At 40.8% G+C, this 19,210-nt stretch overlaps 1 protein-coding gene across 1 annotated transcript; it reads left to right on the top strand.

Moving 5' to 3' along the window:
* Positions 1-8,369: 8,369 nt before the first annotated feature.
* On the top strand, positions 8,370-14,084 carry LOC112971528 (E3 ubiquitin-protein ligase Midline-1). The gene is made up of 4 exons (XM_026077066.1): positions 8,370-8,734; positions 9,799-9,957; positions 11,681-11,842; positions 13,331-14,084. The coding sequence occupies exons 1-4, from the start codon at positions 8,558-8,560 to the stop codon at positions 13,919-13,921; spliced, it is 1,089 nt and encodes a 362-aa protein (XP_025932851.1). The 5' UTR covers positions 8,370-8,557; the 3' UTR covers positions 13,922-14,084.
* Positions 14,085-19,210: the final 5,126 nt, after the last annotated feature.

The raw sequence follows: 19,210 nt of genomic DNA, 5'->3' as shown, positions 1-19,210 counted from the left end.
TTAATGCCAGGTGTTGGTATTTGAAAAATTACCCACAGGCTGTCCACGTAGAGGTAGGTTGTAGAACTGGCATACTGTAGAACTTTTTTATTTAGTAATTTTTTTTTTTAATCCACTGACCAATGTGGCTGCAATTACCTCCAAACTAGCCACCACTTCTGACTGAACACATAATGAGAAACAAACAAAAACAGCTCATCTAAATGAATAATCAAACCCACAAACGAGCAGCAGGCTATTAATTCATTTCCCACCTGGGGGGTATAAATGCTTAATCAGCAAATTTTTACCACATCACTTCCTTGTGCACTAAACCTGAATCACAACTTTGTGCAACAGCCTTGCAGCTGTAGGGTTATCTGTGGGCAGATATCTCACTACGCTCATCAGGAGTAGTGCCTGGTCATGCTAAGACTACCTAATCTCGCTGCAGCAAACTGGCCATGATTTAGTGACATGATGGGACAGGAGGACCCAAGCTAGTATTTACTGAGTTCTCTGGTCCTCTAGAAGATCCCTCTCCCATTAGAGGGTCACATCAGTATCAGCCGTAGCTATGAAGCCTCCCACCACAGCTGCTGCAATAAAACATATAACCTTTACTGAGCCTTACTACAAAGTCTCATAGGAAGCATGGAATCTGAAAACCCAAACCAAGCCATACAAGAGAAATTCCTCTGCTGCTGCAGCATTGCCCTCCATAGCACTAGGACTCTTCCCCCTTGATCTTCTCCTGCCTCGAGTCCACCAGACAGGTCACACCTAACTTGTAGTAAGTTATGGTGACTATCAAAATGTCACTAGAAGAACCCTGAGTAGAAAAACATGCAAATAATGCCCTTTGTGGGCCTCCTACTCCCCTGTTCATCAGCAGTCATGAAGATTGCCTTTGGCACTAGATTCACAGTTTCCAACTTTTGCTAGACACTGGGCAAGATACTTAGCTGCTAAAAGCTGTGTGTAATATTATATTGTTATCCCCCTTCCCCAGTTTAGACAGTAGCAATACTGGCTTCCTCTGACCCCAAGCAATGGCAAATGCCTCCTGCTTCTGCAATATCTGCTGTCATGCTCTGCCACCCCATATGCTAATGCAGCAGGCAAATCTACTAGGCACTTATATCTGGTATGTTGTATTTTATTGAAGCTGCATGAGATTCACGTGCTGCAGCAACAGTCCAAAGAGCAAACTCTTACCTTCAGCAACTTGGGACAGAGAAGCTGGATTTTGTCCCCCAACCAGGCCTACATGGGTTCTGGGGTGGGTTTTCATGTAATTCCAAGGGTACTTGAGAGAATTTTCGTTCGGGCAGGGGGATAAGGGAAAAGGAAGGAGATTTTTTAGATCCATCCAGCTACCGTCAGTGCCTGAGAGACTGTCCCTTAAGTACAGCCAAGGAAAGACAAGTGCATGCAGCTTCAGTGAGCCCTATGCTGTTCCACCTTTCAATCCAGGGCTATCTGTAGGGAAATTCCCTACAGATAGCTACCTCTCTACCCTACAGAAAGGTACCTACAGATACCTTTACCTCTTCCCCTTCTCTGATCTCAAGCCTCCTGGCTCTCCAAGTACCAAGAATGCCTTGTGAGGCATGGCTCAAAGCGATGCTGCACAGGTCCTGCACAGATTGAAGTAAGGGAGGAGAGGTGAGGGATATAGGAATTTGAATCCGTAAGAGGAGACTGAGAGAACCTGAATAAGCTTCCACAGCAACCTCTCCTGGCTGTGTTGTGATTGCAAGTACAAACTCTGCTGTCTCCACAGACCAATGGACAAGATGAAGAGGACAGCCTTGAAGATGCCAGCTTTCTAATACATGGTCATGGCAAGGTGCTAGTGGCAGATACAGGGAGGCCAATCAAATTGGTGCATGGAAGTGCCAAGCACAGGGACATGGCAAAAAATGAAGCCTGGGGATAAGGAAGATATATAACTGGACAAGATCATGCTAATTATTATGGTATGTGGTGCACAAAGGGGATTCCAATCGACTCAGGGCGCTGGGAGCATTGACTGAAAAGGGTGAATTGATCTGAACATGAAATATGTCGTTAGAATAGGTCAAATGGTTTTGGCCCCTGAAAGCATGTTGCAAAGAAAGATGTAATTGGTCTGAGTGGTTATGGTAGACTACAGCAGGAGTTACATTGATTTTAGTGCCTGAGTGTTTGAAAATCCCACTGCTACCATAAATTCAATCAAAATGAAGGACTTGCCTGGTTATGCGCACTCATCCTGATCTCCTGGCAATAAGTTTGCTGACTCTTAGGACTGCTTTCTCCACAGGCTTTGTTCAAGTCCTGGTCTGCTGGGGAGTTTTTGCTCTGTTCTCCAGCCCTCCAGAGGGGAAATGGAAATACCCTGAAAAACAGCAAGGCAGCTGTCAATGAGGAATGGAGCAACTCCTGCAAGCAAGCAATCCCTGGAAAGTCATCATGAGGTCCTGAACAGACACTGGCATTCTTTTAACTACACATTGGCAACCTGGAACACACAAAAGTTTTATTTTTAACCGTGGATTTTCCATATGGAGACAGCACTCGTTACTTTGGATAAGATGTGAATTTCAAGAAGAATTTTTGCTTACACGTGTTCAGATGCAACAGTTTGCTCCTGTGAAAAATACAGAGGGACTTTTCCTTCATTTTGACTCTTGAATGCTAGTTAAGGACTTACTTTCAAACAAATTTCTCTTGCCACTTCTTTTACTTGGTTCCACTTGTTTCTCATGAACAGAGTGCTGCTCTAAGGCACTTGAATTTTTCTCTCTTCCACCCACACTGAGTAGTGCAGGAGTGAAGAACTGAGATTTTCCTGCAACTCTTGGATCAAAATCTATTTATTTCCAGCCTGGGTCTGTCAACATGTCATTTGTGCACAGTTGCCTCTTGTGATAAAGAATAATCTGGTTTAATTCTCCTGCATTATTCTAGATATATTTGAGGTGTAAGTAATTCACACAAATCTAGTTACTTTATAAACCCCCTTCAAGAAGGCCAATTCTCTGATGACCAATGGCTTTATGGTGCAATTTTTTTCATTCTTGTACTTTAGGGTTGCTGGCTGATCAGTAAAAGCCCATCTAGAAAGAATGAAGTAAGATTTATTGCTGTTCCAACTTCTCCCTCTCCTGCAATGCTACACAGTCAGAGCAAAATGAAAACAATAGACAATGAAAAAGAGCAGCTCCCAACGGAATATGATGCACAGCACAGTCTTACTAAGGACATAACTCCTAGTAGAGGTTAAAATGAGTAATTCACTTTGTTCCAGCGACACGCTGTAAGAGACTGAGTGGCACTCCCTGGCCTACACTGTGTTTCTATTTTTCACAGGTGAAAGTGCAGTCAATTTATTTTGGAGTTATGTCATATGGTGGAGTAGCAGATTAGTAAAAAACAAAAAAAATTGATAGGATGTGTTTTCAAGAAAATAAACTAGCAAGAGATGTTTCCCATGTTTGCCAAATGAAAAGTTGCTCCCCAGACAGGAGGCTGGAGAGTTGATGTCCTGCAGGACAGATTTCAAGATGTTTGTTTCCAGTTTGATGAATATTCCCTTTAAGCAAATGTGGAATTTAAGAAAGCAAACTAAGATCCCTACTTCAGGCTTCATATTCTTCAGTGAATACCTGTAAAGGGTCATTCTCTCAGTCAAAATGAGATATTAAAATATCAAAGTATCAGAAAAAGAACCTAACATTTTAAAGGAGGACACTGGGTACGGGAAGCTGACAGAGTAGGTAGGAGATAGGTCCCAACAGTAGGGAATGGGCTAAGAGGGAATTTTGTGAAACAGATATTTCATTACCCATGAACCAGTAAAACAAAAATAAGCCTGAGCCCTTCTCAGTTGCTACATCTACCAGTGATGAAATTCACCCCGACAGTAGTTTTGCATCTAAGAAAGTAGAAGGAAAGATGCAATATTACAGATGTCTTTTTCTGTGCAGCTGTGACTTAGAAATGTGAGAAAATATATCGCCACAAACCTCTGTGGAGCTGCCTCACTGCCAGATAGGACACCCTGCGCTGGAAATACGAAACCATGGAAGCAGCAGCAAATGCTACCTGTTAAAAACCTGCAGTGAATCTAAGATAGTCTGTGATGGCAGGTGGGAAAGTGCTGAACGCTGTAATGTGTCAGCACTTCATGCTATCAAAATGCAGAACTAGGGAGCCACTAACATCCCAGGTCCAGCTAAATTACAGCAGAGTATTACTGAGAACAGGAATGAATGTCCATAGCCCTTTCACAAATACCACAAGTTCAGTTTGTGGAACTTCCCTGTTGTCACCTTGGCCAAGTTCCCACCCACTCCTGTTTTTCCTAGATCTTCACTACAAGATCACAGAAGATCCTCTAAACTACCACAGCAGAATTAGTGGGAGCTTCAGATTAAAGAGTTGTTCTTCATGACAGTGCTGAAAGGTCCCCAGTCGGTTGCTGAATCTTGTCACCTGGGCACAGCCAGCACTGTCACTCCTCTGAGGTCCCCAAGAGAAAAGCTATGCACCTGCACACATACAAATGTGTTTCATGTGCTCTCCTGCAAAGCACATAGGAAAACAGATCAACTCCTGGGTTTAACTCCTGCCTCTGCCTTCATGTGAAGGAGGAACTTTCCCTTCACCAGAATTTCATCACCAGGCTCACCCCTGGTGACAGCAGGGAAGGAGAACAGACAAGATTCACATACAAGAGAGCTCTCTTCCCTATGACCTCTTCTGCCCTCCAAGGTTGGGATGCTGCAGTCCTACTGATGCTTCAGTCTCATTAGCAACTGCATAAAAGCTTTTGCTTCAGCTCATACAGCTGTCACTGGCAGAGCATCTACAGTTGTGGGATTTTCAGACAGAGCTGTGGCCTGTTTGGACCACTGACCCTTCTGGCAGGAAGAGACTAACCCTCTTCCCATTGTCTTCTAGAAGAAAATAAACTGGGACTGAGCTATTGCAAATACTGCTAGGAATAGATCTCTTCACGGGAGACAACAAAACCACCTGCTTGTTTCTTTTCTCTTACCTTAGCAAGCTTACAGCTTCTATGCTCCCTCTGCTGGTTAGGCACACATGCCACCTGCAGTACACTGCTAAACTACAGTCTGCAGTTTCCAATGCAGCCTAAGGCTCTGGACTAATCCTTTTAAGCATCTACACCTATTTAGCTGTTTTACGACTACATTTTTATTAGCAATTTCAAGTTGAATCAAATTATCTGTATACACAAAAAACTTGAGAAATGCGATACCTGTATCTGATTTGCAGGAGGATCCATTCAGCTTCAGAAAGTCAGGTTTAGAAAACGCAGGTGGACAAGGTTCACTTGCCCTTTAGTCTGGCTCAAAATGGCACTCAGTCTTAAAAAGGGGGAGAAAAAAGAAAGAGAGACAGACAGAGACAGAGGGAAGAACACCACTGGAGTAATCTCGAATATCCTGACTTGATCTACGGTAGTGGGCACTGCACTGATATGAGCAGATTTCTCAGCAAAATAATCATTGGGCCACTTTCCTCCCCGCTCCAATAAAATCAGCATTGTTTCGTAAGAAGATATTTGAAAATTTACCAGGAGAACAGAAATCTTGCATATCTCCATATCCTCAGATTATCTAAACCAAATAAAACCACTCCTTTGACTGCAGGCCACCATATCAATTTATTTGACATACCCTGCACACCACAAAACCAAATAAAATAGAGTACTACCCAAAAGGTCTTAAAGCATCTAGTATGTATCTCAATAAACATTTTGTCACAGCATGTAAAGCTAAGATTTTTTAACAGGGCTTTATTTACTTATTTGCCACAAAAATTACCTTTTATACTTTTAGACACCCATTAAGGAGGATTATGACCTATGTTACTCAAGAGCTGTTTTGTACAGTTGTACTGAAATGTTAATATCACGTCCGAGATTTGACTCACACTGGAGGTTGCTACCATTTGTCATACAAGGCAGCACCAGCCAGGCCTTCCCCTTGCCGTACTGACACCAAGGGCATGTGTTCAGCGTCGTGCTTTGGCCAGTATTTACATAATGAAGGACTTCATACAAATGCTGCGATGATCAAGAGTTAGCTCCATAAATGGGCAGAACATGTATCTGTGCCTGCCTGATTTACCAAGTGATTTGACCCTTGTACCCTCATAAGAGTTAGCCAATGTCAGATAATTAAAAAGTTGGATACTTGACTTCAGTAAGATTAAACAAAAATTGGTGGATATCCTTATAATACAATTTATACTACCAGTTTAACTGATAATTGTAATCATATTTGCATGCAGGTAGCAACTGGCTTCCAATGACTGAAATGGTAAAGACAAGGAAAAAAAACACATTTTGAAACAGATTAATTGCTCCCTTTCAAGAAAGATAATGTATTAAATAAGAAACAGCAAATATATCACTTTTAATTTCTATGAGCAATATTATCTGCACTTAGGAACTGAACGATATTCATTATCAATGCATCTTTTCACTGACTTCAGACAGCTTTTGATCAAAGTACTTGGATTACAATATATGTCCAAATATCTCAAACGTTACAACAGTTAAAGTAATAAGAAAAAAACGCTTGCTGGCAGCTTATCACATTTACTCTGAAGATGAATAAACTGAGGCCAGTCGGTATGAAATGCAAGCACAATGACCACAGAAAGTCAATGGCCAAAATGTGAATGGAACCAAAGTGTCCTGTCCCATGGCCTGAGTAGCCAGAATACCTCCCTGAATGCTGGCTGCATTGCAGCCCAGCTACTCATCAAGAGAAGTGTCTCTTCTACGGAGAGGAAACAAACACACTCTGAATCAAGATACTAATTCAGAGCACAGAAAATTCAAAGGAAATGTTCCACACAATCAAACAAAACAAAAAAAGCATTCAGTGCTGGCAGTAACGCTGGCTGACTGCAATAAATGTTGAAAATAACACTGCACTTCCCACATAAGGTTTCCACGCACTCCTATTGATACTTCCCTTCATATGCCTATTTTTACACCTGCACATCCCACCTCAGTTACAGAGCACACCTCCTCAGCACATCCTATGCTAGTCTGCATACTACAAGTCACAGGACACAAAGATTATGAAAAAAGGAGAAAGACTAAAGGTGACAACAGCAACAGGCTGCTGTTGGAACAAGAGGGATTACAAATTATTTTCCAAATGTACCAGTGACTAGAAATCTCTGACTACGCTACAATCAGATGAAAGATTCAAGCAGACATTCTGTCTTTGTTTCCTAGCGTTGCGCTTTCTATTTATTCCTCTTGCCTTCTCTGGGAAAGCTCTTGAATCAAAAAGATGGAGGAAAAATAACTCTCATTAATTATTGGACTAAGGCTTTCTAGCTGCACACCTAATTTCTAACTCACATAGTTTTATTAAACCTAAGAATGTCTATGAATGTCTGAGACGTGAATGCCAAATCTTGAATCTAACACAGTAGGAATGCCCAAAGTAAGCAGTGTACAGAACCAATCGTTTACCTGAAGCCAGTCCAAGTTGTGGTCAAGTCTGCAGACAGCTGTGGTTGGGCTAGCGATAATAAAAGGTAAGACATAACTGGTATGATGGCCACGTATTAATATCCCAATAGGGCACTGTCTGATCACCCTACCCCCTAAGTGTTTATGCTTATACAAGTTACTTTTTATCATTAATTTATTTACACTAATTTCCTACCTACTGTAGAACACATGAAATATTTCTGTAACAAATGTATATCCTTCTGCTTTAGAACTTTTAAATAAGCATTTGTCTAGGTTATAGGAATTTAACAGAAGGTGAAAAATGTCTTATAGCACTTCTGTATCTTTGTCTGAAAGCAGTGAGACAAAAACTACTGTCTTGATAAATATGCAAGTCTTACTAATAGCAAGAGGTCAGCTGGAGTCTTTCAACAGTGGACACAGAAGCCTTTAATATATTTCAGTATTTGGCAGTAAACCTCCAGAACACTGTTATTTGAATGTTCCTTATACAGATGCTATGTTAGCTTTCAATGTCATGAATTATGCCACTCTCTAAAAACTGCTTTTTAAAGAAGTTAATGGTAACAAAAGGAATATTACTAAAAAGATGTAGGCTGACTTTTTGAAGAGGCTCTCAGCACAAACTAATGAAAATGTAAATTGAAATAAGTGAACAATGAAAAATTATAGGTAATAAAATAATTTACCACCATAAGGAACTTTTAATTGACATGCAAACCCATTCTAATTACAGCAATAGACACTGGACTGTTTCAACACCTATGAGTGTTAAAACACCCAAAAAAGTGCTTAAATCAAGACCCAGGTGTTCCAACAGAAGTAAGAACTTTCCGATGTAATACAGTGATTTTGTACACGTGCTCAGTGTGATCAGAGATGCAAGAGATTCAGTCAGACTGTCCGCATCTCAGAGAAGGGATCTGTTGATGCCGCTGCCATGGAGATGTTATTAAAGGGACTAGAGACGCGTTCCAGAGCTCTGGTGCTCATGACTGCTGGCAAAGAAGGACTATTCCTGATAGTGGTCAGAAAAGGGTCTTCCTCATGTGGTGAAACAGCATGATGGAAGCTTTAAGAGAGGTGCTCTCGTGCCCCGTGTGTTTAGACCTGTTCACCCCACCAGTCCTGGTCCTGTCCTGCACACACAACTTCTGTAAGCAATGCTTGGAAAAGATCCTGATCCACCAAAACTGTAGACATGTCAATGGGCATTTCCACTGCCCTCTATGCAGAAAGGTAAGTAGGAATGATCCCATATTCTTTGTAGCTAGAAGCTGGGCAGATGTGACATATTGTAGTTAGGAAACATGTTTTAATCTGAAGTGTCAGGTCAGCCCCAACCTTCCACTGGAGGACCACAGTTCTTGCAGGAAATACCATGCCACAGCATATTTACAAAGAACACAACAAGTTGTTTGCAATTGCACCTATCCTTTTTAAGAACAGCGTGGGATCCACATTACCGCTCTCAGAATGCACAGAAACCTGGCCTCACAGTTCTTAAACTCCTACATGAGGAAAGATGTGCAAATGCTCTATACTATCTTGTTTAAATTAAATATTTCCTTGAATTCTGACTAAACAATGTATTTGCTTACCTTTTTTTCCCCCAATTCTACAGGATGTATGCTTATCACATATGCGAATTAGCAGATTCTCATGACTTAATTTGAAACATACTTGTTTTAATATCCATATTTTATAGACTTCACTGAGTACAAGATCCACCATGAAGGCCTTTCTTAGGGATAGATTCTGCAACCGTTAATACAGTGTTATAAATCTTCTCATAGTCTTTTTGGAGACAAAAACCGAATTCAGTAAGAATTGAAAACATCCATATTCCTCACCCTACCATGCAAGTAAATCTACTGCTTTCAGCAGAAGGTTCAAGAATGGATTCTCATAAAGCCTTTAGGATTTGCCTCTGAATATGAAAGTTCAAAAAAATACACTTTTTACCTGTTAACAGAAACTATTGAGATTGTCTCTACTTAATTTGCTGAATTCTGTACTTCGGAATAAACAATGCAGTTCCTACTGGTTTAGGGCAAGCTCTTCATACTCAAAGGTAAAGTATGAGCAACTGATACTCATGAGCCTTAAAGTTACAAAACATACTTTTGAATGAAACCACTCTCTAGATCAGCCAGCTGCAATATTTCACCTCAATTTTAATCACACCAATGTAAATACCAACTAACTAAAAATGATGCTTTTTTCTACATTATACTGAACTGTCAGAAAAACAAAGCATTACTGTATTCCTCAAACTATTTTGCTATTTTTCTCATTTATAGGTCATTTACCTAAGGGGCAGAGGAATAGTTGGATTGCTAAGAAATAGTCTGGTTGAAAGTATACTAGAGAAGTTTAAAGATGAGCTTGAAAAAATCCACGCTCAGGAGAAAACACAGTTGTCCCAGATGTGTGAAGAACATGGGGAAAACATGAATTTGGTATGTATTTTCATTTATCCTTTTTCCTTTTAGTAATTTACACACTCTCTCTCCTGTAAGCATTAAGTACATACTGAGCACAAAATTTATATATTGGAAATTCTAGTGAAAGATCAATACTTATTAGCATCCTTATATATAACAAGTCCTTATAACAATAAATTATACAAAATTAAACTACATCAATTTATTCCAAAATTATTTTTAAAAAAAGAGCAAATAACTGAGTTGGAAGAATTTCTTACCCAGGTTAATTTTATCCATCCCACTAATAGGGAATTTTCTGCAGCCACTAGCAGGCAGCTTTATGAACTTCAAAAAAGCTGTAAACTTTCATAAAAGTCAGGTTCAGCCTTTTAGACAGAATACCTACAAAACTAAAACTATTCCTAAAATTCATGACCAAGTGGTATAAGATAAGCATCTTGTGCTTTGCCTTTTTTAAGTACCATGCTAAAATGATTAAAAAGGGCCAGGGTTCCCTTCTCTTATTCATACTGAATACTCCATTTCCAAGTAATCTACAGACTTTTATGAGGCTAGCTGCAAAAGCCACACACGCGCCTCTACAGTAGCCCCACTGAAATCAATCCTTTGAGAGGTTCAAGTTCTCCTTCTGAAGTTGAGGAGCTGGAGCAGGAAGCAGAGGCCGTCACTCGCACGCAGCGCTTACCAGAGAAAGTGACATCATAAATAATCATAACTAGTTTAGCTAAAAGACACAGGAAACCTTGATCCACTCTAGGAACTGGAAGACCCAGTAACACAATGGTCATTAATCATCACTTGTTAGACGCATTCTGGACATATATTGTCCATTTATCTTTGAAAACCACATCTCATCTTTGAACCCTTCTCTGACTCCCCATTTCACTGCACTTAGCTCAAGCTTCTCACTCACACACTCTCAATCTTTTACAAAACTACATACACCTTGTTGTCTACTCTTCCATCTTACCGTGACACTCCACTATGTCCTCCTGTTCCACCACTAGAGCCACTCTTAAACAGCTCTTCATCAGTTTTCACACAATTTTTTCTGTGCCGTTATCATTCAGGCATGAAATGCCCTTCCTAAACTAATCCACAAATTAGAGTTCTGTTTTCCCCATAAAACATCTTGGTTTGTGTGTGTTAGTGCATATGTGCGTGATGATACTGTCCAGCATGGAAACAACACTGCAAATATAGGAAAAAATATGTATTTATCCTTCCTATAGATACGACTTACCTCCTTCATTTATAAGTCTGCTGTGTAAGGACTGTATCTTCATCTGCAGTCATGCATCAGCTTCCTGATGCACATATCTCTGATCATCAGTGGGGTTTCTAGCACTATGTATCACCAGGATGCAAAATACATAATACGTACAAGGGTGCTGAAGGACACAATAATATGGTTTATTGAATGCAAAACTTTCCTATACCACCTGATACCAAAACTCACATAACACGAAGGAAGAGAGTACACTTTTTTGGTCAGGAACCAACAGGCATGTGGTTTGGCAAAATTCATATTATCCAAGTTCTACTACGCATGTCAATAGAACAAACATAGTGTAATAGCAATCTTTCTTTGGAAGACAAACACTTCAGCTTCACCAGCAATACTCAGTTTTGGCAGTTCTTACAGTATCTAACAGCAGACAGAACAATGAGCTACTTGGCTGACATTCCTTATATACGGATACTAACTCCCCTTGCATATTCTTTTTCCTCTCAGATGTGCCTGACCGATGATGAGCCAATATGTGCAATCTGTAAACTCTTTGGAAAACACAAGCATCACAATGTTGCAAAAGTATCAGAAGCTTACAATACCAGAAAAAATTCATTTATAAAAAATTTGCACTTAGTGCATAAGAAATCTGAAGATGCCAGGAAGGTATAGTATAAGCGACTCATTTGAGATTATACAACAAAATTACATGAATGTTTGATAGAAGATTAGAGCTGCATTTTGATTCTGACACTAGATTGTCAATTTGTAGATTTTCAAAAGAGGGTTAGGTTATACATGATAGAATGGCTTATCAGAAAGAGAATAAGAAAACCACCCAATCCTGACTTAGATTGTATTATAGCCCTGGCCAAACCATGTGCTCTTTGTCTTTTGTTCACCTAGATATAACCTACAATATTTGCAAAATTAATTAATGTTCATTAAGCAGATGATGAAACATGCTAAGGTATATTGCTGAACCTGGGCTTGCAAACTAATTGCTCTTCTCTGCAGAGGAGGTACATGCAATCCACCAACCCAAATACCTGTACTAACATATGTACAGAGTACCAATATTCCTGTAAAATACCAGGCAGCCAATGTCTTTACTACCTACCTAAGTAGGCTTAGGAGGAGGCACTGAACAGCTGGAGGAAAAAGCTGGCACCTCACCACCCTTGTACCTTCATCCAAAGGTATCCTGCATGTGAACAGTTCCCAAGTCTCCAAGTAATCAGATTATTCTTTGAGAAGAGCATCTCCAGTCTCTGTTAGCATGGGCTCAGGAGCGTATCCCAACAGTTACAAATTACTCTTGTCAAATGTAGTATCTAGTTTATAGCCATAGCTGCTACATCAAATCACAGTAAAGGACCTAGCCACTGAGGAACAGAGATGGAAACAGGGACATTCAGCTGTCTGGTACACACTTTCTTCAAGCCTGACATGCAGACAGGATCCAGAGACGGGCGTGTCCCAGGCAGCACAGATATGCTCTGCTCTGCTCCCACCTTGCTCATTGGCAGTATATCCCATTTTCCCCAAAGTGTTGCTGTCTGCCATATGACTTCACTGATGCACTAACCTTGGCAAAGGTGCAGCTGAGCTTCGTTCCCAACTCCCTTCATGAAAGGGCTACCGAAATACCACCAGGCTTTTCATTTGCATGACAGGATGGGCAAATAGGCTGTGTCTACCTGGAAAAACACACGCAAAACCAAACAATTTACACAGCTTTTCTCAGTGAACTGACTGCATGGTCCCCTCCTCTGCTCACCTCAGTGCTACCTCGCAAAGGAGGCTTGAGCACAGCACACATTTTTCTTCTCCTAGAAGTCTTCAGAGCTTCCTAAAGAAAACAAATCACATTCCCAAGAAAAGACACTTTAAGAGATCAATTTTTGAAAAGTGGCCTGCAGTTCAATTCACTTTCTAACTTGTAGCCAAATGTATTTACAATTACTTACATTTTAATTTGGTTTTGAGCACTAATGGCTCTGTACTTTTGAAGCTTTTCAATTTTGGGAGCTTGTACTGTATACCTAGGTACCATGTTTTGTTGAAAGTTAAGTATCTCATGCACTTAATTATTCTGAACACTGCTCACAGACATTACGATGCAATACCTAACTTTCAATCAATTTCACACAGGGAACTGAAAAGCTGATTAATGAACTAACAGCTGCTGCTACAGACACCAAAATAATGATTGACACAGTTGGAACCAGCTTGCTGAAAGGGATACGGTACAGAATGGCAGAACTGCAATCAAAGTTACACAATGACTATTCTACAAAACTGGAGAAAATGCAAGTACTCTCAAACGAAACCGAAGCTCCTGGACAGCTTTATCAGCAAATGAAAACTCTCCTGGAACAGCACTTAAATTCTGTACAATTTCTACAAGAGGATAAAAAACTCAGGGAAAAGATAGAAAAAACGATAGAAGGAAAAGCCTCATATCAGGACCCACCAAAGTATAAAATTTCAGTGAGACAGTATTTTGAAGAGCTGATCAAAGGAATTAATATCAAGGATTATCTCTCTAACACATGTGAGGAGATGTTTGCAAGTATCACTGACCTACACGAGACATGTAGCTCAGAATGTCCTGCCTTTGTTTTTTCAGGTCAGAGTCCCGATCAGTTCTTCTGCAAACAAGTACTGCGATTATTTGAAAAGTCAAATGACACAAACCAAGATCATTTTGAAAATACAGCCCCAACCGCATTGCAGCACTAATGCAAGCACTAGCATTGAAAATTTAGTTTTTAGATGTTTGTTGAAAGGACAATTAAAGCACTATCTCCTGAAGTTTAGCTTGAATTTCCCAGTCATATGTGCTGCCTATACAGTCCATAAAACAACTAAAAAACACCTTAAAAAGTAAATAGAATGAGATGTATTTAACATACATGCCTTGCTGCGTACTTTATTGCACCATCACAAATCAATAATTGTTTGGAAGGCAGCAGTAAAAGAGCAGCCTAAGTCAGAGTAATACACAGCATCTAAAGAGGGCAGTTTTAGAGGAACTTGGGGCAAAATGAGACTGTGTGCAGTGTGCACTGTCAACTGAGCTTCTTTCGTATGACTCTGACTGCTGCAAGTGCTTCAGATTTCTTCACTATAAGAAACGTAATTCACATCCTAAGTGCTAAATCTGAGCCTTAAACCATGTCCAAACATAGCTAACTCCAAATAAACTTACCTACAGAGGTAAATGAATAACTTCTGTAAGGAAATTACAAAATAATGAAAATCTGTTTCAAAATCATAAACGCTAGGCAACAACACCTCTTACATTTGATAATCTTCCTGATGTTCTTTTTCCAGTGTTGGAGCACAGAATAGTCAACAATACATTGATATGAATGCATCTTTTAAATTTTTGACAGGTACAGAGCCTATTTACCATTTTTTTCTTTACAGGATTTCTCTAAATTTTTTAACTGATTAATACAATAACATGTTTGCTTCTCAGAGCAATGTCTGCTCATTCTCTGCACATTTTAACTTTGGGAAAAAAAAAACATTATGGAGCTTATCACTTTGGTTTTCCTTTGGCTACTGAGTTTTATTCACAAGCAGACATTCATTCACCAAAAATGCCATTTGAGTACTTCTTCACATTTCAGGATTTTATATAAGTAATTTCTATGATTCAATCTCTTCTCTTACTTTGGCACTTCATTATCTTAAATGAGAGGATAAGAGGCAATCAGAACTACCATTCTGGAAACCAGCCAAAGGACAACATCAAATAGTAGTCATGAGAAGAGACCTATAGGATCCTGGGGGACTATTATGATATAGGAGACTTTCCTTACAAAATATCATTTCGAATCAGGCCCAGGGCTGGTATGTGATCAAAGCCCTGACTGTGAAGGTTATGGGATCAGGCCCTTGCTGCCACACTTGGTACGAAGCCTCCTCATGTGAATGCAGACACTGCTTATGAGGATAACAGAAGAGATCGGGTCCAAAGCTGTTATTCCCTACAGCTCCTTCGTATTCTATGTGAAGGTGGGCTGACAGGTCTATCAGCGGAATGCAAAAGTCAGTTCTAAAAGAAATGGATACAGCATCTCTGACTTGCTATGCATAAAACTGACCCAAAACTTGCTCTCTTAACAGGTCTCAAGACGATTTTGAGTTCACATGCACCAAAAGTTTGGTGCATGCAAACTCAAAGGTGCTGCCATAACACGCTGTGAAGATGCCTTTTAACTGAAAGGAAAATTGTGTTCAAAAGGTAAGCAGAACTTCAGAAGACTAAAATTACAACTTGTAATCATTTGCTGCTGTGCTCAGGCAATGCTTAGCAAGTCAACTGCTCAGCACTGCTTTGCTGTCATTTCTAATTTTCTTCTTTTGGTGTAACTGAAGCTCAAGTAAGTTATGCAGAAATTCTCAGCAGCTAGTGGTAACGTACCAGCTCGCATCTGTTTACCAGTTAGGGTCAGAACTCAGACTTTCTGCATTACCGCTTTTTCAAATAAGCTAATTTGATAGATTAATCCTAAAAAAGTGGTTTATATATCTGAACTCTCTTCTTCTGAGCTCATGCCAACCACATTTGTCCACAGTGTTTGCTTTCAACCTTTTCTGCACTATGATCCACTCTTAACTGAGGAAAAGAATTAGGCTCTCCAATTCTTACCTGTCATAAAGAAATAAAGACTAAAGAGAGCAGAACTGTCTGACACTACTTCACAACTTGAAAGGCTCTTCCTAGGAAATTAAATTTCAAGACACATAGTTTCAGTGTCCTTCAATCTGCTTTTAAAATAAATCAGTGCTATTGAATATGGCCCTTTAGTCCAAAACTGTATACATTGCAGTAAAACAGATGGACTGGCCTTTTTTATTATAACACAAGACTTCAGCTAATCAAAAAGCAATAAAACAATTCATTTTCTGAAGAAAAATTGTCAGTTCAGTAATTCTGGTGTCTGATTGGATAGAATGTGGAATTGTTCTCTTCTTTAAGCCAAAAACAATGTCACTTTCCAATTATGGGTATAATGAGCAATGGCCACCAATGAATCAGTGTGCATCTGGCAAAGTGACAGGCCTGGAAGAACACAGTCACTGAATAAGTATTTCCTGCTTTACAAATAAATGTGTCATCTAAAGAATGCCTCATTTTTGAGGAATGCTTGTGTACCTCTACTCATTTATCTAATAGCTGGAATCAATTTTCTTATTATAGCACTTTGCTCCATCAGCATATTCAAATATTGCAACACTCTCTAGTAATACTCACTATAGACACCATAACTTATAAAATGCTAGAAGCGTGAACTCAGAGTTACATATACCTCTTAGAACTTTTCTGAATGTGACTCATGAAAAACAACATACAATAACTACTACTTCTAATAAATTTTATCTCTGTGCCAGTAAGAATTATTACAGTGCCTATGCAAAATACATGGTAAGATGGTATTTCACTGCTGAATGTTTTCTTGGACAGTCTCTTTCCCGGGTGTTCATACCCCATCTTGTGACCTACACTGGAATTGCAGGAGCTACCCTTAGACGCGCCAGGCAGACACCTGACCAAAGTTTCTGTCACTGATACAGACTGTAACTTCTGCATTCACCACAAAATTTGTCAAATTACACCGACAGGTAAAGACTAAAAAGTAATTTAGCAGCTGGCAGTATTTCTGTGACACAGTTTTACCTGTGCAAGGAAGCAAACTAGATTTGGGGTTGCCTTTTGGCTGTTGAGGCACCATTGCTGGATTTGTTCCACATGCAAAATGGCTGCCTGATTCACAAAGGTGTCAGGTCAGACCGTTTCATCTGCTTGTTCCTTGGATCACTGAAAACAAAATATGTTCCCTTCTAGCATTTGTAATAAAAATTCACTGTTCATGAAATAAGACAGAACACCACATGCAAAAGGAATCCAGATTGTAAACTTTTACAAAACTGTTAAGAACTCAAAAAAATTGATTATTTCTAAAATTTTTTCAAAAGAAGAAAACAAAAAACTTATTTACAAAACCTGGCAAGACTTCTCTGTGCATTCAGGTACTTTTTAAGGACAGGTTTGCTCTAACCTAACGACCTAATTACCTTATTAAGAGACACAGAAAAGAGATATATGTTTGAAGTGTTTTTAAACACACAATTTCCCTCCCAGACCTATTACTCCTCAAGAAGGTTCTGATATTGAAAACATACTGAATAAGCTGAAGGACCACTACTCCTACTCTGAAAGACTTCTATGTGCACTACACTCTCTGCATATCACCAAAACATTAAGAAACCCATCAGGAACATAACTAGAAAAGCTACTTTAATTAAATCACCAACACATCAGCATAACACTTTCAAGTCAGATTGCTTCTGAAGTAGAACTGGATAAAATTCAAATACAATTCAATACAAATATAAAATTCAATAGTAGAGAGAAAAGTACACAGACAAACATCGTCAAAAATTCACAATACCCTAGAGTGTTATAAACATACTAAAGGTTATCTCATCCAACTACAAAGACCAGCAATATAAAAATAAGAATCACCTACAAGGGTGGCTGGTAGAAACTCCCGTTTCCAGCAAGGAGAAGTACAAGCTCATTCCTTGGAGACCTCAGCGGGGTGGTAGGGAAGGATGAAGAGGTAGGAAGGTGAGAAAGAGCCAATGAGCAGTGCTTCTGTTGTTGCTTCCCAATTAAACAAGATTATCATCTGTAAGAGAAAGCTATCAGCAAAGCAATTAAAACTCCAGTTCTGTTGCTCATTCAATCATCTTTTTAAATAAACTACAAACCATGATGAAAACAAAAAAGTCAATGCCCTGAAGGTGAAAAGCCACTCTTGTAAATCTGGGAGGCTATCAAGTGTTACTGAAAGAAACTGTATGTACATGTACTGCATTTATCCCAAACTATTATTCTTTACACCCTCAGGATAGCTTGCTAGGAGACACTGTAAGTAATCAGTCAGTCCATTTTTGCTACAACTGATGTTTCCAATTTACCCACTGTAGCACTACTTGTCCATTTGCCATAGTTTGCATAGCCATGGTTGGCAGTGAAGTGTGTATGAAACATCCCTAGTCTCAAACCTTCATCACTAGTCTTTGGGTCTCAGACATCAACCTAGCCAGCTGATGATGTTAGATGAAAGTGAAATGGCAATGGAGTCAAACTCGGCCAGTAAATTACAGAATAGTACTAATGAGAAACAGGTCTAGCTATGGACCTTTTGTTCTACAGAAACCAATAAGCCACCAAAGCCTGCACGACTAGAAATTGATGTCAAAGTAACTAAGGTCTCAAACATGCATAGTCGACGCTAGCCACTCAGCCTGGTTCAGGACCTGCAACCCCTCTGCGAGCACGAAGGGCCATGGCCACAAACCAAGGGATGCTGGAAGAGGCAGGCCAGCGCCCTCACCACCTGGCAGGCACACGCCGTGAGGACAAGCGCCACCGGCTCGACGCTTCGGGCCGCGGAAAGACGAGGGGCACCGAGCAGCTCCGGGGGCCGGGCCGGGCCGCCGCGGGGGGCCAGGGCGCCCGCCCCGCGCGCCGGGCCCCGGCCTGAGGTGCCGGCGGCACAGGAGGGGCCGCGCCGGCGGGGAGTGAGGCCGCAGGCACAGGGCAGCGGCGGGAGAAGAAGGCACAGCCACCACCGGGGGGCGCCATTTCAGGGCTCCTTACAGTGAAGCCTAAATAAATGGCGCAGGGGGGCGGGTCCGTTTCCCCCACCATCCAGTGAGGAGAGAGAGTCCCGGGAGGGGGCGGGGATACACGACCGCAAACCAATCAGCGGGAACGCTTCTCCATGAAGGACAGGCGACTCCCCGCCCAGCAGCCCTGGCGGGCGGGACGGGGCGCCGCTTCGCCAATGAGGCGGCCGATGCGGGGCGGGTCGCCCCTTCCCGTGGTGCAGCGCGGCCGGCGGCGGCAGTAGCCGCCGCGACTCCATCCGGGTCCCGCGCTGCTCCGGGTCACCCTGCGGCAGGTAACGGGGCTGCGGCGGGCGCAGCCCCCGGCGGGCGCCGCCA

This window comes from Apteryx rowi, unplaced genomic scaffold (assembly GCF_003343035.1).
Source record: "Apteryx rowi isolate R43461 unplaced genomic scaffold, aptRow1 scaffold_111, whole genome shotgun sequence".
Lineage (NCBI taxonomy): Eukaryota > Metazoa > Chordata > Aves > Apterygiformes > Apterygidae > Apteryx > Apteryx rowi.
The sequence above is the reverse complement of the archived record's forward strand: the minus strand, read 5'-3'. Positions and strand labels throughout refer to the sequence as shown.

What these genes read in the sequence shown, in the direction of transcription:
- LOC112971528 (XM_026077066.1), top strand. Translation starts at nt 8,558, where the DNA reads ATGATGGAAGCTTTAAGAGAGGTGCTCTCGTGCCCCGTGTGTTTAGAC. An exon ending in ATGGGGAAAACATGAATTTG is followed by an intron (nt 9,958 to 11,680) that starts GTATGTATTTTC and finishes TTTTCCTCTCAG; the next exon opens with ATGTGCCTGACCGATGATGA. An exon ending in AATCTGAAGATGCCAGGAAG is followed by an intron (nt 11,843 to 13,330) that starts GTATAGTATAAG and finishes AATTTCACACAG; the next exon opens with GGAACTGAAAAGCTGATTAA.